Source organism: Zeugodacus cucurbitae, chromosome 2, assembly GCF_028554725.1.
Source record: "Zeugodacus cucurbitae isolate PBARC_wt_2022May chromosome 2, idZeuCucr1.2, whole genome shotgun sequence".
Lineage (NCBI taxonomy): Eukaryota > Metazoa > Arthropoda > Insecta > Diptera > Tephritidae > Zeugodacus > Zeugodacus cucurbitae.
In genome coordinates this window covers 16,853,943-16,875,206 of record NC_071667.1, presented here as the reverse complement: position 1 = coordinate 16,875,206, position 21,264 = coordinate 16,853,943, and the positions used below count along the sequence as shown (strand labels likewise).

Sequence of the window (21,264 nt, the reverse complement as noted above, 5' to 3'; positions counted from 1 at the left end):
ACCTCCCATACGAAAGTTAGGGTAAAAATTACTAAAAGTGGGTTAACTCATTAACGAAAAATGTCAGAAACACTAAATTTCACATAAGAAATGGTAGAAGGAAGTTTCACTCAGATTTTTTTACAAAATGAAAAATGGCTGTGGCATCGCCCACTTATGGGTCAAAAACCATATCTCAGGAACTACTCGACTGATTCGAATGAAATTCGGTATATAATATTTTCTTGACATCCTGACAACACGACCACGACTACTTTCCTTATAACTCAATTTTGAATTCCATCTGAATCCTTCACTTTATAATATATACGTTAGAAACCAATGATGATAGCGAAATAAAACTTTACACAAATACTGTATTTGATCTGTGACATCATCTATGATCTTCGACATCAAAAAATTCTTGAAAACAAACTATAACTTTTCAAGGCCCCAGATATCGAACATGTTGAACTCAGCGCCTAAGGTTAAATTTTAACCGAAAATATGGGTAAATCTCTCAGATAATTTAATGTAATTCAGAGGAGATTGTTTTCTTCCAATAGTGTGTCTCTGTTCCAAAAATTATTAAAATCGGGTCACAACATCTCCTAGCTCTCATATACATAATTATAGGTTTTCCAAAAATATCATCCCCTAGCTCCCATATACCTAATTATAGGGTTTACAAAAATTCGTTGGGCTTTATTCCGCATATATGTATTGGTTAATATGTGATATATCTTAGCAAAATTAAGTGAGCATATAGTACGAGGGCTGCTATATATATTTCTGGCCTAATAATGAAAATAGGAATATTTTTCAACGAAAATGGTTTTATTGTTTTTCAAAATATTCTTCATCAAGACTTATACTCTTTTGCATGCGCTCAAACCAATTTTCGAAGCACTTTTTTTGAGCCTTTTTTGAGCGATTGTCAAATTGTGCGGGATCCAACGAGAACAAACCTTTTTTACGGCCAGGTGTTCATGCAATATCGAATGTATGCTGGTGGAAGAAATGCATAGGCATGCCTCTATCTGAAGGTATGTTACATGACGGTCTTGCATTATCAGTTCACGTACGGCATCGATGTTTTCTGGCACAACCTTTCACGGAATTCGTCTTTGAGCAAGCGTCGGCCACGATTGAATTCGCTGTACCAGTTTTTCACAGTGCTATAGGATGGTGCTTCATAGCCATACAAAGATTTTAGTTCATCGATGCACTCTTATCGCGATAATCCACGGCGAAAATTGTGAAAAATGTTCACGAGTTAATTCCATTTTTTGGCCGAGATGAATTTTTTAATTCCCTGTAAATAAAACAATTCACGATTAAATGATAAAACGTTCTGAGTGATGTTATGCTAAAAAATGTCAAACTTTCCAATGGAAATGTCGGATTGCACCTGGCAACACTTAGTGTTGCCTAAGCCAGAAATATATATAGCAGCCCTCGTATTGGATATAGTGTACCTTGCTGGTGAAATTGAATGAAATCACTTCAGGAATTACCTCAGCCCTCATATCTATATACTCGTATGACGATTTTCGTTATTCTATTAAACTTTATGCCGAATTTATGGGTAAATTTGTGCGTTATCTTAATAAAATTTCTTCAATAAATTGCGAGAGTATAAAATGTTCGGTTACACCCGAACTTATACTTTCCTTACTTGTTTTTGTTTTAGTGTTACGTTTCTGTGGAGCTTTGCAATGTTTTATTGCGAAAGCAATCACATAACCTTTTGCCAAAGCGAAAGGACGATCTTTCGAATATCCTTTGGAAACACACACATGCACTTGCATTATTTATCTTTATGCTAGCATTTAACCATCACATCTATGCATCTGCTTGCCTCTTTGTAGGAGAAAGACCAATATGGCAATGAAGTACAGCGTTTGGCGCGCCCGCTGCCAGTTGAATATTTGCTGGTGGATGTGCCCGCCTCAACTCCACTCCAACCACAATTCACATTTACACAGTACAAGAAGCGCGGTGAACCATTTCCGGTGGAGAATCGTTACCTCGATGGACATTTGCAGGATTTCGGTGCGCTAAGCACGTATCTCTCCCACTGGACGGAACATGAATTTCTCGAGGCCATTTCTGATTTCCATTTGTTGTTGTATTTGTATCGAATGGACACAGTGCCGTTGCGCGCACACATCGCCCCCCTACTGGAGGCCGTACGCAGCAAGAATTCCGATTTGGCTTACAGTTTTAAGGCCAGCGAACCATGGAAGCTACTGGAGTCGCTCATACAGGCGAGCACCGGCAGTGGCAGGTTAGTTGCTGGGAGCGCCACTTGACCATCGCAAGCACGTTGTAGTGCTCGCACGGTTGGTGGTATTGCTGCTTCTTTTTACTGTTGTTTGTGTATTCTGATTTCTTATTTGATTTTTATCTCTGTTTCGCCTTTTCAGCGTACACTCTGCTGGCAGTGCAACGGTTGCTTCGAATACGGGTACCGCCGCCGCTGGTGGTGGTGGTGCCGCCGGCGCGAACACTCAGTGGCAATGCAATCACTGCACTTTTATTAATCCGGGCGAATTGAGCTCGTGCGAGATGTGTTCGCTGCCGAGATAAACGCTTTGTCGCACTCCTTGCTTTCGCCGTCATCGTTGCCGTTGCTGCGGACGCAATACGGATCAGTTGATTGCTTGGTTGGTTGATTGGTCGGTCAGTTGGTGGGTTGGTTGGTGCTGCGTTCGCCTATAAGCGCAATGTGTGGCAGGATTGTTGATTGACAGGACTTCATTATTATTTAATTTAAATTATAATTACAACAAAAACAAAACAACTATCTTAACTATTACAATTTGCAGCAAACGTGTGTGAAAAAAGGAAGCATGCATGGAAATAAAGGTTATTTAAGATCCTCTAATCCTTACACTTGATATATAAGTGTTAATTGAATAAATGGTTTGGCTATTGCAACTGTTTAGCTTGTACTTCTTCCGTTTACCCTCCAGTTTGATTTACAAACATATATACTCACGTGTTAACCTTGAAACACACAACTTTGGAAAATATATCCTCAACAAAATATTTATAAAAATAACAGAGAAATAATCAATAAACAAAATCAATGTCATCGTCGTCGGTATGTGTAATTATTATGGCACTCATGTTTATGCTAAAAATATAGATTCAATAAATAAATAAATTATTTATCTATTAACTCACAGTGTTTTATTTGATAAAGGAGAATTTGCCTAGATGATAACAGCGTAAGTAAATACATGTCATATTTATATATAAAGGATTTTTCAATAAGGTAGCTACAAAAGTAGATCGGAGGGGCAGCAAAAGACGCCATTTTTCATTTATACATATCTCGTTAGTAAGGTTTGCCATTTCATCATGGAAAGATATACGATCCAATAACGAGAATTGAAATTATTAAAACTTATTACCAAAATTCAGAGTCAGTGACCTCAACTTTAAGAGGACCATTTCTGGCTGAATGGCTTCGTCAATAAGCAAAATTTGCGTTATTGGTCAGGCAGTAATTCACACGTACTCCATGAGTCACCATTGCATTACGAAAAAACAACAGTTCGGTTATGGGCCGACAGTTTATGAGCCGGCGGCGTTATTGGGCGGCACTTCTTCCGTGGTGATCAAGACCTGCACGTTACTGTGAATGGAAATGCAACCGCTCAATGATAACCAATAATTTTAGTCCGAATTGGATGACATGAACTTGGACAATATGTGGTTCCAACAGGACTGCGCCACAGGCCACACAGCGAATTATCACAATCGATTTGTTGAAAACTAAGTTTGGTAAACGTGTTATGTTACGAAATGGCCCAGTCAATTGGTCGCCTCGGTCGTGCGATTTGACGATGTTAAACTATTTCCTGTGGGGCTACGTCAAGTCTATAGTCTATGCCAACAAGCCAGCGAAGATTGATGAACTTCGCACAAATACCGAACGTGAAATTGCAGCAGTATCGTCCGATTTATGCTTGAAAATACCGTAGAAAATTGGGTTCAGCGTCTGAACTTCTGCACGCGTTGCCATGTGCCTACCATGCAAAAGAAATCGAGTTTCATACATAATGGCATCGTATGTGCCTTCACAGGAATAAAGAATTTTATTGATATTCAAAACCGTTTTTCTTTCATTAAAAAAAGTGTAGCGCTGTATTGAAATCCTTACATATGAACATAAAAATTGAAATATAAAATAAAAGTTGAGAAGGTTTTAAGATATGTAAAATTATTATTTCAAGTGAAATACGGAACCATGTCGACAATACCTTATTAAAACATTGTTTTTTTGTTTTTGCCACTTATTCAATGGATCCTCATAAGATGTATGATATTCTAATGGAGTCACATCATGTAACCACTACCAATTTCGTATTATAAGTTGATCCTCAAAAGATCGCCGCAATTAAGGACTGGTGTCACGCGCTCTATGGTTCGTTGCAGCGTTCTGATGATGGATATTGGGCCATTAGCTACAAAGTTGCTTCCATCTCCAACATATAATGATGTTTACTTCGACAGCTGCTTTTACTGTAAATCATCCAAGAAAATCTATGTATAGATAGCTCTAATACAGACACATATGGTGTTTGTAGCACTTTACTATGAGAATTACATATATTATTTTGGCAGATAAAAATGTTTTCAAAATAGTTTCGTCGTATCTATGTATAAGTAAGTTCCGGTTATGTAGATTCGATTATTTAGAAATTTTCTATTTTTTAATATTTTGACAAATTTATTTTGGGCCAACCATAAAGGATATGTATATTTTACCAAAGTTTAACGTCTTAAAACCCATATAATAAATATTGTTTTGTGAAAAGCTTAAATGTTGTTGTAATGCTTAGAGGTGCCTGGCAATATCTTCTAGCAGGTCCTATGTTCGATTCTAGTTTTTTAAAAAACTTTTTTATACTTGTATGAATATCTTTTTGATGGTAATAACAGCTATTTGAATATATTTTTGCTATGAAAAGGCTTCTCTTATAAATCTATCAACAGTTTGTGGGCTTCTTGAAATTAATAGTGCTCACAATATCTAAAAATTATTAGGTCTACAACTTTGCTTTCCGCCGTTTTCCAATAGATGTCTCAAGGGTCAAGCACTGGTCGGTTAAATTAAATTTTTTTTATATCGATCTTGGACATTTGTGTCAACATTAACCCAACAAAATATTTGTAGAGATCTGTTTGCATCCCAAACTTATTCTCAACTAAAAATGTCACTTTTTGAGCCAAATTCTCGACATTTGCGGGAAATTTTGCTTTTCATTTTTAATTCCAAGGAAAGTGCGGCTGAGTCTCATCGAATGCTTTCGGATACGTACTGTGAGGCTGTCCTAAGTGAAAAAAGCCTTAAATTTACAAAAAAAAACGGCGGAAGCAAAGTTGTAGACCTAATATTAAACTTCATATTTACTTGGATTAGAACATACAACAGCATGTCGGTTTGTGTTAAACAAGACCTTCCCTACAAGCATTTTGTAATTGAAAACTGTTCACCAAAACCACTTTTAACCACATGCTTAAGCCAAACATATACGTTACCTTTGAAAAACTGACATTTTCGAAAACAAAATCAATTTTATTCATTATTATTATTTAAAATTTTAAATTCATTGGAAATTGTTGTGTTAACAAAAATTCAAAGTCTTTTTCGCAACATTTTACGTTTACATTTATTTTACATTTATATAAAATTAGTGATAAACAACTAACAGCTAAGAGAACTGTAGGTGAGTGAAAAGTAATTAAGAGAAAAGTGTTTTTTCAAAACAATTTTCGAAATTTTGGAGAAATACGCAACTGGCAATGCTGTTTGCTGCCTGAGAGAAAAGCACAACGGCTGAAAGCTCTCAACGAACAGCGACTAAAGCACAAAAGTACGCGACACCCACACACACACGCCGCGATTCTGTGACTTCATCAAGAGGGTGTGCGAACTTTGATAAGCTTATGTGTGACGTATGAAGGCGGCAGTTCGCGCGGCGACTGACTGAATTTTACGCTAATACTACATCAGTTATTTGTTGTTGTCTAAATGTATACGTAATGTATACGTAATGGGTGTAGCGCACGTTAGCAGCGATGAATCAGCTAGTACTCTGTTTCCAAATGTACACAAAAAGTTCTATTTAATTTGTATGTATGTACATATGTATGTGTGTGTGTGTATATGTGAATTTAAATGCGGTTGCCTGTGCTTGTTGGGAATTTTACTACTCCGCTAACAAAAACCAAGCAGTGTTTTGTTTATTATGAAGCTTTTTTTACGACTGCCATTACGAGGATATTTCCTATTAGTATTTTGTTACTTTTATGTTTGGCTGTCGCCTTCACTTGGCACATACACACACAGATATACATACTTTTGTACCGTTACAGTTCGATTTGTGTACTGTTGAGCATGTAATACATACATTCATATAAATGTTAAAGGTCATTTGAAGGTATTTTTTGTATACAAACAAGTCGAAAGCTACCGTCTTGTGCGTTCTACATTTTAGTTGTTGCTTTTGTGCATGTAAAGGCTTACTAGCTTACGACTAGGCTATTTGTTATCATTTTACTGAAACGCCTATTTCTAAGCAAACACGTCTTCGGGGCTAATCCACTGCCTGGCAACTTTGCAGCAAGCCAAAGTAAATCAAAGTGACCCGCTGTGTACACCACTTGTTGCCAATCGCTCGCTCAGTAATAGCAACAGCAATTTTCCTTTGCACTTAATCAGTCAGATTTCCGGGCGCTTTATTTATAATACAAATGTTTATACTATTAACCGATTTACTACTTTTTTTTGAAATTTCCACTATCGCCGCGACGTCCACTTCTCTCCTTCACTATTGCCAATGCATACGTGATCGCGAGCGCGTTGACTATCGCAGCAAATGCGTTTACACACACACACACACACCCATGAATACTTATGCAAATACATACGTACGTACGTATATGTCATAAAAAATTCTTGTGAATTCAGCGCATATGCCACCACAATGCGCGAAAGCCGTCAAACCGCTTGAAACGCTTTCATAGGAATTTCATTTGGTTTCAGTTCACGTGAACTACTGATTGCTTGAGTACATTTTGAAAGCAAGTGGCTCGTACACATATTGCTCACCAAGTTTATCGCATGTGTACATTTGCATTTACAACTATAGTATTTATAACTAAAGGCAATAAGAAAATCCGCAAATACTGCATATATGGGAAGTCTAAGCAATTGTTTATACATAAATTGTTTACACTATTTTCCCAATATTTGCGAATTTTAGTTTATATTGTTTTTTTTTTTTTTTTTTTTTTTTATTGCTCTTTTTGCGAAAACAAATCACTATTTCACGCATATTGCTGTTCTCAGCATTGAGTTGTGTGTTTTCTATACATTTACTTTGTTGCTGTTTCTGCGTGTTTCCATCTTAAACAAACAGCGTTATTTGCCTCTAACTCAATATTAACACATCGCCAGACTGGCTGGTTGTGCGCGCGCTTATTTGATGAGCAGTGGCGTGCCGTGCCGTTTGTTTGAGTTGAAATTAATTAGAAGTGGCAGAGAGACCCTACAAAACTATAAATCTATAGAATAAATAAGCTATGCTGCTTACGATTTAACAAAACTGTAAACTGAAAATATGTAAATACTTTCGCTAAACCGTAACAAGCAGTGAAGCGACTAATCGATCATTAGACTTGTTGATTTTAGTGTTGATCCCTTTACCTGAATAGCAGATAATAATAATAATTTTTGAAAATAAATATATTTGAGTGTTATCTGACCGAAAATGTTATCAGCTAGAAATATAGTTAAGTTCGTTATTTAAAAATATATAATATATGTATATGTTTACCCAATATGACTAAAATAAAAATCCAAAAAAGCGAAACCCATAAAAATGTAATATTTTCATAAAAGTGGTGGTGGCGTATAAGTAACCTTAATTATTACAGCACTAAAATGGTGTGTAATTTCGTACGAGTATATGCTGACTTTGATCATAAATATGTTTGTCTATAATTATATTGGTCTACAATTTTGCTTCCGCCGTTTTTTTTTATAAATGTAAGGCTTTTTTGAAGTTATACTTCTTATACGACTTTGGAAAAGGTTGCGATAATTGTTTAACGCTTCAGTGGAGAGGGAATAGCCTTGAACAATTAACGCGAGAGAAAGAGAGAGTGAATGAGAGTAAAGCAGAAAACTTAAAGCACTTGCCATGCTTATGCTATTTGAGCAATTCTTGTACTTCTTATACGACTTTGGAAAAGTGGAGAGGGAGCTTTGAGTTAAATTTTTGGTTGGTGACATATTCACATGTGTACGCATATGTATGATTGTATGCTTGCGCATTATTTTTCTTTCGTTTCTGTTTCATTTCTGCGAATTCTCAACTATTTTGTGTGACTTTTGGTTAAAATACTCTGCGTTGGCCGTTGACAAGTTAAGACTATACTTCACAGGATCATTTCCGTAGTCAGTCTTCATTTACTTTCTTTGCAAATCGAAAGTATTAGCACCCGCGATGAGGAGGTATATCGCTTTATCTGACAGCGTGAGGTTTATGAACTTCTTTTATGATTTTGTCTTGTGGCATATTAGAAATGATGTCGGTACTCCTTGCTTCATTGCCAGAAGCTGAACCATTACTGGCATTCCTCAGAGAGAAATTTTCATTAGAAATGATCAATGGAAGAAATGATGCTACGACAAAAGGAGGTACGACTATTGATGCGGTATTCGCGAGAACTATAGATAAAATAGATGTAAGACATTTCATATCGTATTTTAGTTATCATAATCCAATTGTAAATATTATAGATATCAATCCGTCAGAACCCAGAAATTATAATTGAATTGGACTTTGCTTTATAAAATGTGCATAATAAATTTATAAAATGTGAATTTAAGAAGGTGTTGGTCAGTCCACCATATTTTTATTCTTTCCCTCTCGCTAGTTTTCTTTCATACAAAATGATATGCATTTCTTGGAATATCACTAAGAAGTATAACTTCTTCCGCGCGTAGGGACTCCACGCACCTTTTTTGTATAAAAATGTTTATACAAATTATTGGCCGTCGCTAGCTACTACTTTTGACCATCTTTCTGACAGCATGCGTATTCCGTGCAAATGTCGAGAATTCGGCTCAAAAAGTGGCATTTCCAGTTTTGAGAATAAGTTGAGGATGCAAACAAATCTCTACAAATATTTGGTTGGGTTATTGTTGACACAAATGTCCAATATCGATATAAAACGATTTAATCGATTTAATCGACCAGTGTTTGACCCTAGAGACATCTATTGGAAAACGGCGGAAGCAAAGTTGTAGACCTGTAGACCTGTAAAAATATAAATTCGAGAGTTCAAATGCGAATCAAATAATTTGTTCAGAAGAAGAGAAATAAATTGATTTCTAAGTACAAATTTATATACAGTTGAACTTCCATAACACGAAGTTCTTTATAACTCGAACTCTTGAATTGGCAATAGAAGTCAAATTTCATACAAATTTCCTTCTATAAATCGAATTTTTCGACCAGGGCATAATACAAAATAAAATAATAAAAAAATAATAAAAAAAATTTTACTATCGAGGCAGAATTTAAAAAGAGTCCTTTTATCGAATGGAGGCGAAGAAAAAATATGATATTAATGTTATGGATTGCATAAATCATTTAACAAAGACAGACAAGGATGCAGACGTCAAGAGCCAAACAATACCAAACTGCAACAAACAAAATTATAGAATACATGTTTTAACGTATATACATGAAACTTTATGCGAAGTAAATAAATAAAACTGTGTATAAATCTATATTTTACAGATTTTTTTAAAAATTTTATGTTTTAATTAAAATTTCTATAACTCGAAGTTTTTCTGTGGATTATGGTCGATCGAGTTAGGGCAGTTCAACTGTACATATTTGTAGAATGAAAATAATGAACTTTGCTCACTTAACTCCTCTTTGGGAAACTTAAATGTCAGTCAGTTCAGTTAAGCCAACACAAACTACAATCACCTCAATTAAGTTTTACTACTATTGTCCGAAATTATTCCCACATACACGGATTGCAGTTTGTCAAATTTAAGGACAGACAAAATGGCAGTAGTCAAACTGATACAATTTCAATGCACATATATTTCATCGATTTAGAAGAATTATTATTATTTTACATTATCATACAACTGCTAATTTCAATTGACCTTTTAACAATGTTGTCAATTTGACATATAATATGCCATTAAAATTGACATATTGAAGACCACACATTGGTAGGTTCATACACAGAATTTTTTTTAAACGCTTCGAGACAAAAAAAAATTAAAAATCATTTCTCAGACAACTGTCCAGTTGTTACTCGCATCAATCTACAGAAACTGTCAATTTCAAACGAACTTGCCAATTTGACATACATATACTATAATTATAACTGCCATTAAATTTAATAAATTCATATAAAAAATACAATTTTAAACGCCCCAAAATTAAAAAATAAATTAAATAACATTCCTCCAACTATTTTCCATATTTCATGCTACGCCACTGTGTTTGTTTTTTGCGATAAGCATTGAAGAGAATTCCCACCGATGACGCAGTTTTTTCGCAAAAAAAAATAAAACCAGAGCGTTTGCCACCAATTTGTTTATAGCTGTATATATGTAGCAATGTGCTTTGTATTCATTTTGTACATACACGAGTACGAGTGGCTTTCTTTATACGCTCACTTTCGGTGCTTGTGTTGCTGCCCACATTGCCCGGAGTTGTTGTTGTTTCACACATTTTGTATTCTAATCATTATGTTAATGCCATCTGCCATACTGTGTGATAAGAAAAATACTGCTTGTTGTTGTTGTTGCTTATACACGTAAAAATGACTACTAATGTTGGACGGTGAGCGCCTACTCTTCTACACTCGCAAGCGTCTGCATAGCAATCAGCTGTTGCGAATTGCGTAGAAAATGCTCGAAAATAAATTTAGAATTTAATGAATGAATGGAAAGTGACAAACATAAATATGCACACACATACAGGCAGACAGACAGACCGTTATATATGTACATATCTATGTGTATGTGCTTAATTATAAGCTTATGTTGGTTATTTGTTTACATATATTTAATGGCGCTTGTTTGTGTCAGCTTTTTATTATAAATTTTATTTTTATTATTAAAATCTATTTTAATTTTCCAATTAATAGTTTTGTTTTATTTTTTTTATTTTTCGAAATAAACAAATTATTCTAGTATAAGCTATTAAAAAAGATATAAAAATGAAGCATATGACACACCTCCGCACGCTGTCAGTGATGGTGGACGTCCATCAGTTATTTTGAGTTGAGCGCTACAACGTGTCGAAATGAACGTCCTCCCTCCTTATGTAATCAGCTGACGCTAGTCAGCAGGCAGCTACTGGCAACAACAACAACAATTGCAACAACAGTTTGCTTATGGTAGCAGTGCTGTCGTCAGCCGCAACAACAATGCCGTTAAGGTAAGGGTGCGAACTAAACGCTTTCATCCCAAAAAAAAAACAACACACAAAACTTCGCACGCCTCTCTATATGTGTGTGTGTGTGTATTCCCGTATGAGTGTGCGTTTGCTTTTGTAGCGACGGCAGTTAAGCATACGCCGCGTTGTCGTTGCGGCTGAAAGTGAGTTTTCCTTGTTGGTTGGTGTCATTGCTGTGTTTAGTCTTTTGAAGACAGTTCAACAGTGTAATTGTGCAAAGTTGTTTGTGAACTACAGTTACAAAGCATTATTCTCATAAATTTAGTGAAAAAAATATTAATACTTTGGCCGTTTTTAAAGGTCAACGCTACAACAAAAGGTGCTTATCCATAACGTTTTAAATTGTTTTTAGTTTCCGCAACAACTCTACACAACGCTCACAAAATGAGCGGGAAATTTTGAATTGTTCACTGTGCTCCTATTTGTGTGTATGTGTGTGTTTTGTGCTTCAAAAATACGCGTAAAAATCTGAGTAGTGTAATTTCTAAACCCATCCATGGCGACCTGTTGCCCGACCTAAATGTTATGCTTTCAGTCATGTTGCCATAATAAAATACTAAAACGCTTGTAATTACATTATTTTACAAACTAGAGTTTCCTTTGCGCCGTTAACCTTGTTTAAGGTCACAAATGGGGGGGTGGTGAAATGGGTATAGTATCGCATGGAATATTTCCCTTCAAAGCGCACATGAAATAAAACAGTGGTTGGAGTAATTGAGTTATTGTGTTATATTTGGCAGGAAGAGTGTTTTCAAAATTTTTCAAAGCAAGCAGTTATGAAATGTTTTAAATAATAATCAATCAAAATCAGTAAAATAGGTATATTTAAGAAATTTTATATAACAAACGAAATGTCGCATGCTATATAAAATTTATTGATATTTAACTATTTAATAAATTTTTTATAAATATACTAGCTAAATTGTTATATAATATACTAGCTGGCCCAGCGGAGAAGTTTCTTCCGCCTTAGAGGCAGATTTTTGATTTTATTGAGTCCCTTTTTATACATTGTATGTATGTATGTGATTGGCGTTGCAACCGTTTAGCCGGTTATAGCCGAATCGACGATAGTGCGCCACCTGTCTCTCTCCTTTGCAGTTCGGCGCCAGTTGGAGATCCCAAGTGTAACCAGGTCGCTCTCCACCTGGTCCCTCCAACGGAGTGGAGGCCTTCCCCTTCCTCGGCTTCCTCCGGCGGGTACTGCATCGAACACTTTCAGGGCTGGAGTGTTTTCGTCCATTCGGACAACATGACCTAGCCAGCGTAGCCGCTGTCTTTTTATTCGCTGAACTATGTCAATGTCGTCGTATAACTCATACAGCTCATCGTTCCATCGTCTGCGGTATTCGCCGTTGCCAATGTTCTGAGGACCATAAATCTTGCGCAAAATTTTCCTCTCGAGAACTCCTAGTGTCGTCTCATCTGATGTTGACATCGTCCAAGCTTCTGCACCGTAAAGCAGGACGGGAATGATAAGTGAGATTAGGATAAAAATCAAGTATTTTAATTATCCTTCATTAGCTATGTATTTTGATTCGTACTCTTCAGTTAATTACCAAAAATTAAGCGATGTAACATTTGATTACATATAATAGTTAATTTAAAAATAGGCTAGAAAATTTATGAATTTTTATAAGATCGCAAATGTGGTGGTTCAGACAAATCAAAGACAGAACAAGACTATTATATAATAAAATATAGTAAATTTACAAAAATAAATAGATTTTTCTTTCCTACTCATTGGTTGTAGCTGTAAATTAAATAATTTAAATTTATGAAATGTTTTAAAGAATACCTCAGCATAAGTTTTAAGGCATACTTTAAGGTTATGTACATACATAGCGTGGTAGCTGGAATGGTTATATATTTAATAAATACAAAATTTGCTGAGTTAATTATTAATAAAATTCTATATTCACACGAAATATGATTCCAATAATTATAGAACAACTTTTAGAGCCCAAGCTACGAGTTACAGCTTCGCCGGTACAATCAAAACCACTGAACTGTTGCCCAGCTGAGTACCAAATTACATTATCAGCTGTTGTGTGCTGACGTCACATTAGCGAATGTGTTTACAAAATGCGCTTACGTCGGGTTTATTTACGAAATAAATTTAATTGTGATTTCGTACTTAATTCATAATCTCTGTAGTTCTCGTGGCTTACTCTTAATTTCGTTTACTATTTTTTTCTTTAATTTCGTTTACTTGTCGCTCTAATTGTGGTTTGGTCACGTGTAAAAATATGATTACTTGTGTTAACGGATCAAAATTTAATGAGTATTGATTCTATTTCTAAATACGATCTGATTCTATTTCTAGATACTACGATAGAAGCAATAGTCTTTAGTAGTTGATCGAGCTTATTCATCTATTTGAGAACTTAATTGTGTTATTTTACTCCAAATGGACGCTGTTTTTTTTTAAGGTTTTCATATTAGAAAAAACTATAGTGGTTAGGCATTGTCTACCGAGGATTGACCATATCCTATAATATAATAAACTTTTTTATAAGTTTAGATTCTTGATGGAACCCACTATTAGTAAAGTGGCAATCTATCACTGAACTTTATAGGCCGCTTGCAAATAAATGTCAGTAAATGTAATAATAAATATCAAAGTTGGCTAATATATATATATATATTCTACATAAATACGAAAATCCTACAGAGCGCTGTAGAGTAAAAATAGCATTCCATCATCAAATATTTACTTACTGGTTCTTCTAGTATTTATTTTTGCATTGAAATCGCTTTGAAATGTCAAAAGTGTGTTTATATTCCACCAATCAAATGCATGAAGAATATACAAATAATTGAAATATTTGGGACTTGATTAGACTGACTCGCCCTTTCATTTGCGTACAGATAATGGTAATTTACGCACTCATGTCTATAATATATACTAACCCCAAACAGCTGGCGGTGCTGTCATAGCTGACTAAATTATAAATGTGAAAGGGAAAAAGGAAAAGGAAAGCAGTGCAAAGTGAAGGTCATGGCATCCATAAAAGTTTGTGCGCCACTTTAATATACTTACTTATATACTTTGGCCACATTTACGTATATTTTCAGGCATTTGAGATTATATATACATGTAGTATAATACAAAAATACCTGGTTGCCTTACTCCCTAACTTTGTTATCATTTCCGTTCGATTTACGCATTAAACCGTTGTTTAATATAACATGCATACGCAAGGCGTATATAAGTCAATAGATATGTGTATTTATTTATTGACTACTTGCTGTCAAAAAAACTTGACTTCCATGAATTTATATTCATTGCTATTCGCCAAAAATCAACCACAAACATATGTATGCACTTATATCCGAGGTGATAATAATAATTTTAATATAATTGTTCACAACTTACATTGCCACTCTGTATTTGGCCGAATATAGACCTCTATTTATGGTGTGTGTTTTATTGTTTTTACGAAAATGGAGCGTCCTATAAGTCATAAGCCGGCACCTAACGGCTGTTTGATTTTATATACAACTTTTTTAATATTATAGAGTAGCTAAACAATTTTTTTTTTAAATAGAACAAAAATTTATTTCACTTTGGATTTAAAATTACGACTCACGGGGATTACAATATAGTGCTACTATGATCTGTTGAATTTCTTGCCTTGAAACAAATAATATGTGTACAGACAGTGATTTTAAATAGTTAAACAGTATTACGATAAATAACACCGGTCAATACAATTTTTGGGTCTGACATCTACTATCTGACATCTAAATTTTAGTTTCTACTATGACAAAAATAAGGAAAAAAATTTTTTTTCTCGTTAAAGTTTGCTTTCGTAGAAATTAGAGCAATTTTTCGATTTTTAAGCAGAAATTTTTTTCTTTTTTTCTACAATTTCACTATAGATTATTTCGATTATTGACTTTTAGCTTAAAATAGGTTTCGCAAACTTCTAACTTTAATAAATTCACAGCAAATAAAACAGAATGAATCAACATCATTTTTACACTGACTTGATGCCATTTTTTAACTGAGTAATACACTAAAATTGTTGTTACAGCTATAATAAACAGGTTAACATTCACTACTGTGCCTCTTAAAAATAATAATACTGTTTACTGTCGGGTTAATCAAAGTGCTGCCATCTTTGATTTATGAAATAAATTAAAATATACTTATCGATGTAGATCAGCCCAAAGCAAACTTAAAGAACTAAAGATTAATATTTAAGTGTTTTTCAATTTCTAGAATCAGAATTCAAGCATGAGAACAGAAACCCCAAAAAAAATATTTTTTTTGTTGACCGGTGTAATTTTTATATTTTCAGTTCACTGAGAGACCAAACCCAGCATGTATTTTGTGGTTGTAACAACTCAAACGCACTCAACTGTAGTATAAAGGCATCTGTTATCCAAACAAAGCTTCAATATATGTACCATTTAATTCATTTGTTGTCCTTATTCAGCGCTTCTGAGTATATTATCGTTTAATTGCTACACAGTAAATTCAATTTTATTTGTGAATATTTCCGCATGCCATTGGCAGCCGAACGTTATAAATATATAGTTTTCTATAAACCATATGTATATGAATGTAGTATAAGAAAAAAAATATAAAATATACCAGCATATGATATGAATACCATACTATGAATAATATTTATTTTCTTTACTTGCATTTGTATTAGAGCTCACCGAATTAACCGATAGAGCATTATTCGAATAATAATATTCAGTTTGCTTATCCGGATAGTCGTAAGTTGTCGACTATTCGATTAACCGCTCATTTCCGACTATCCGGTTAAGCGTTTGTTGTCGACTATTCGAATAGTGCAAGTTCATTAAATTTTTATTTGTATTGAAAAAAGTGAAACTCTCGAAAAATGCGCATAATTGACATTTTCATAAATAAAAAAACAAAAATCAAAGGCTGCTTGGATTTCAAACAATTTTCATTTATGTAGAGCAGAACAACTATTCGAATAATCGTAGCTGAAAGACTATTCGAATAGTAGTAACATTGCGACCATTAATCGGTTAATATTCATATGAACAGTTACAAACCCGATATTCGAATAATCGGTTTTCAGGTTATTCGAATAATTTTCGAATTATTCAAATTATTTGTATACTTACATATATGTATATACATATGCTGACTTTGCTAATTCAGTGTTGAATAAACATCTCATAACTTTCTGCTGCCCATAATTTCCAATTTAAATGCAAAGGAATACTTACACTACTTAGCTTCAAATACAATACTTTAGTGAAATATACATATATTGATTGTTTAGATTTCAAAAATGCTAAGTAAGCAATCTGCATCTACTACAAGCTCTAAGGCTATATTAATAACCTAAATGCGTATGTACACTTTTCCGCTTTATTTCTTGCACTTTGCGAAATCACGTAGGCCAACCAATACAATGTTCTAGTCTAAAAATTCTTGGACCAACACATTGCGACACACTATCTATCGATAAGCATTCTTTTATTGTGTTCTCATAAATTATCAGGTACAAATTGTTTGCAAAATTTTGGTCAAAACAACTACAATTGTTTGTAGTATAAAGATAACAACAAATAATTGCGTAGGTTTAGCATATATAAACACAACATTTGCCGATTTGTTTGATGTTAGTGCACAAGAATGCAAATAACCACAACAATTTTAATTACTTGAGCACCATTCAAAGCTATTTAGCGGATGAGTAGCCAATTTCTTTGAAATAAAATATTTTCACTGTGAAAACAAGTAAACAAATAATCTCGAAGTGGTTCAAAAGTGAAGAGCATTATTGGCCCACTGATAACTCTTCTACTCCAAGCATTTCATGCTTTCTCTCCGAATAACTTTCACTTCATTAGCATCTCTTGCAAGTACGATCAATTAAAATTATATTGTGCTCAACATTTTCCAAGAATGTTCTTGTACAGTTGAACTTCTATAACACGAACTTCCATAACTCGAAGCCCTCCATAATTCGAACTCTTGAAATGGCAATACGAAATCAAATTTCATACAAATTATCTTCCGTAACTCGGAAGTCTCTCTAATTTGAAGTTTTTGGATTATGGTGATTCGGGTTTGGGAAGTTCAACTGTATTACTTTACTATAAAGCTTCTCACTCATAGAGAAAAATATAAACAGTTTAGACTTCAGTTGATTAATAAATTGAGTAATAGAGAATTTAAATAATAATGTGCCTTTCACTTTTCTTTACAAAAAAAGCCAGAAATAAATCCAAAACACTTCCTTTTTAGCCCGTTAAATACAAATTGTGTAACATAAATTGAGTATGTATGAATAACAAACTCGATCACACAATTTACAGCCTCATTATCTCTGCCAATTTACTATTTTTTTTTTAATCTAGTCTAAGCTTAGTCTACTATTCTGTCTTCATCTGAGACTTTAAGACTACAATAATATAAAATACGTCATAGGTTATAGAGATATTATAATTAGAAATTAGCTAAAGAAATATTTAAATCGTAATAGAATTGCATTTAACCAATAAGACTTCAGTTTTATGCATCATTTATCTACTCATTTTATAGCTACATTCTATTATTTATTGTATATAACATAAAGTATACAGAGTAAAATTGATGAACGTCTGAAAATGTCACTTTGTCATAAATCACACGCCTGCTAAAATTCCCAGCATTTGCTCCAACGATTTGTGTAATTTAAGACCTGTTGCTGAGAAATCAAATGAAACTGCTTACTTTTGTATTCACTCATTTGTTACTATTTGATGCTAGTACTAACTTGTCTAAGAAACTCGTGAATAGTATAAATACACATTTATAATTGACAAAACTGCCACCGCTCCACGCGCCTTATGAGCAATTGTGTACTAATATTTGTACAGTGTTCACTTATCGCATAATCCATTTATTTGGAATTTTCTTATTAATGATGGAATATGGAATTTGATAAAGTAACAAAGTGAAGACAGTACAATCGCTCGAAGGGTAGGTGAGTTGTGCTTGCTGATAAATTGCATTTGTGGCAATTAAGCCATCACAGCGTTATCATTATCGGAAAATCAATATTGCTTTATTAACATGCGAATAAAAGCAACTAAAGTGGCTATAATTAGTTGTACAAAAAGAGTGAAAACAAAAATAAATCATATATACAGTTATTAATGCATGATTATTTGTAACGAAACAAAAATAGTAAAAGCTAAACAAATAATGATGTCATTCGGCGGATATTAGCTGAACTCAAGTGGCGAGTGCATTTAATAAAGTGTGATAAGCGAATTCGTTTTATATGTAGGTACTTATTCCACTCATTAGTTGTAACTGCGATTTTTATACTCTCGCAACAAAAGTTGCTAAAGAGAGTATTATAGTTTTGTCCACATAACGTTTGTTTCTAAGTCCTAAAACTAAACGAGTTAGATATAGGGTTATATATACCAAAGTGATCAGGGTGACGAGTAAAGTTCAAATCTGAATGTCTGTCTGTCCGTCTGGGCAAACTGTAACTTGAGTAAAAATTGAGATATCTTAATGAAACTTGGAACACGTATTTCTTGGCACCATAAGAAGGTTAAGTTCGGAATCGGACCACTGCCACGCCCACAAAATGGCGATAACCAAAACCACATAAAGAGCTATAATTAAGCCATAAACAAAGTTATGAAAATAAAATTTGGAACATAGTTTTTTTGGAAAAGTGGGTGTGACCCCGCCCCCAATTAGGTTTTTTGTATATATCTTGCTGCAGTCGTTTCTTTTATCCGTTTCCTTATACAGTCCAAAAATGAAAGAAATCGGATAATAACCACGCCCACCTCCAATACAAAGGTTAGGTTGAAAATACTAAAAGTGCGTTAACTCACTAACGAGAAACGTCAGAAACACCAAATTTTACAAAAGAAATGGCAGAAGGAAGCTGCACTGAAATTTTTTTACAAAATGGAAAATGGGCGTGGCGTCGCCCACTTATGGGTCAAAAACCATGTCTCAGGAACTACCAGACAGATTCAAATGAAATTCGGTATATAATATTTTCTTGGCACCCTGATGACACGAGTGGAAAATGGATGAAATCGGTTCACAACTACGCCTACTTCCCATATAATTCAATTTTGAATCCTTCTGATTCTTTCACTTTATAATGTATACATAAGGAACCGATAAAGATAGCGAAATAAAACTTTACACAAATACTGTATTTGAGCTGTGACATCACTTGGGGAAAAATTGTCAAAATCGGACCATGACTTTTCAAGGCCCCTGATATCAAACTCATGAAGAACTCAGTGCCTAAGGGTAATTTTTCACCGAAAATATAGGTAAATCTGTACATAAATTGCGAGAATATAAAATGTTCGGTTGCACCCGAACTTAGCCTTTCCTTACTTATTCGTTGGTGGATTTGTACTATATATCTAGAATGGAGAGCTTGACTCATACTTTGTCATTCGCAATAACAAAACACGTGCTTATTGCTAATTAAATGAATTAGTGAAATCAACACTTCACTAATTAATTTAGCACAAGTAAAAATTACACTAAAACGTATTAAATGTTCAACAAGTAATAATAATGGATGCTGTCGCAAAACCATGTAAATATACAATAAAACTCTAGCCTCATGGTGCCAAAATGTCGCAACACCAAAATATGCTAATTAACTATAATAATAATTTGATAATGCCAAACAAGTGTTAAATGGATGGTGTTGCTGACAACAAAGTTTATTTACTATCACATTTTATATAGTATTATGCAATAAAAATATGTAAAATTGTTGTTCTCATAAAACTCAGTAGAAGTTTCACAAAACCAAAATATTTAATAAATGGAAAAAAAATATTTATAATTGTCTAATTAATAATTCAAACAAAGTGTTGCACTTTATTTGTGTGTTTGAATTTCGTGGAAAATGACTAAACTACAATTTCAATCCGTGACTTTGCGGTGAATTTATAATCAGAGAACAGAGTTAAGATAAAGCAACCGTTGAAAGGGCGCACTATAAGTTTTCAGGGTCTTCTTTTATCGCAAAAAACTTTTAGACGAGAATATATTAGTATTTGGTACTACGTTAGAAGATAGGGATTCCCAAAATTTGAATTGTTTAACCTTGCCTATTGCCTATTCCTATTTTGTTGAAATATTTATGTTCTACATTGAAATGTTAAAATATCACCTCATTTGCAGTTATAGTTCATATATTTATTATCTGATATTATCATTTTAGATATAAAAAAATGTCTTACCGCCCACTCTACAACAAATTGATGTCCAACACCATGTTCCGCCAATTGGTAGTGCGACAGAATCCGGTAAATGAAAATTAATACACATATTCTTTATTAATTGTATTAATTCTATTTCTATAATAAAACTTTCAGTTGGTAATGCGCACGCAGCTGGCACACAGCATCAGTAAGTGCTCTATGACATTAATATTGAGAATAAAAAATTATAATTATTATTTAATTAAACTTTACAGAACCCAGAACCCCCCTGAACAAACCATCCATGTTCAGTCCGGCGATCATTAAGCGCTACTGGGAGGTAAGTTTTGTGCTATACTATAAGTGAGCAATACATTTGAATTTCGCGGTATAACGAAAAAAATAATGTATTTTATTAGTAAGCGCTGGTGGGGAATTCCACTTTTTGAGTAATACTTATTATAAGCTAGTATTATCAACGTACAAATTTATGAATCAGCTATTTTCTATCAAGTTATTTAATGTTAACTTCGACAAATATCAAATAATTATTACGACTTTTTAGTGCTTAGCCATTAAA

General features: G+C 33.9%; 2 protein-coding genes, 1 long non-coding RNA gene and 1 pseudogene across 4 annotated transcripts in view; 3 read left to right on the top strand and 1 right to left on the bottom strand.

Annotated features, from left to right (window-relative positions):
- Positions 1-3,166, top strand: part of LOC105216621 (nuclear protein localization protein 4 homolog) — a 92,158-nt gene extending 88,992 nt beyond the window's left edge. For both annotated transcript variants that reach the window (XM_054229281.1, XM_054229280.1), the window contains exons 8-9: positions 1,851-2,269; positions 2,409-3,166. In XM_054229281.1, the coding sequence (XP_054085256.1) occupies positions 1,851-2,269; positions 2,409-2,571 (582 nt within the window). In that variant the 3' untranslated portion in view covers positions 2,572-3,166. The remainder of the gene's footprint in view (positions 1-1,850; positions 2,270-2,408) is intronic.
- Positions 3,167-4,056: 890 nt separating this feature from the next.
- Positions 4,057-7,237, bottom strand: LOC128921490 (uncharacterized). Its single transcript, XR_008470929.1, has 3 exons — positions 6,936-7,237; positions 4,254-4,515; positions 4,057-4,148 (listed from the first exon to the last, which is right to left on the bottom strand). It is a non-coding gene; the product is annotated as an uncharacterized LOC128921490 (long non-coding RNA).
- Positions 7,238-8,428: 1,191 nt separating this feature from the next.
- Positions 8,429-8,544, top strand: LOC114804496 (small nucleolar RNA U3; annotated as a pseudogene).
- Positions 8,545-20,707: 12,163 nt separating this feature from the next.
- Positions 20,708-21,264, top strand: part of LOC105216626 (uncharacterized) — a 32,276-nt gene continuing 31,719 nt past the window's right edge. The window contains exons 1-3 of the mRNA XM_011191218.3: positions 20,708-20,789; positions 20,859-20,892; positions 20,960-21,024. Of these exons, the coding sequence (XP_011189520.1) occupies positions 20,715-20,789; positions 20,859-20,892; positions 20,960-21,024 (174 nt within the window). The 5' untranslated portion in view covers positions 20,708-20,714. The remainder of the gene's footprint in view (positions 20,790-20,858; positions 20,893-20,959; positions 21,025-21,264) is intronic.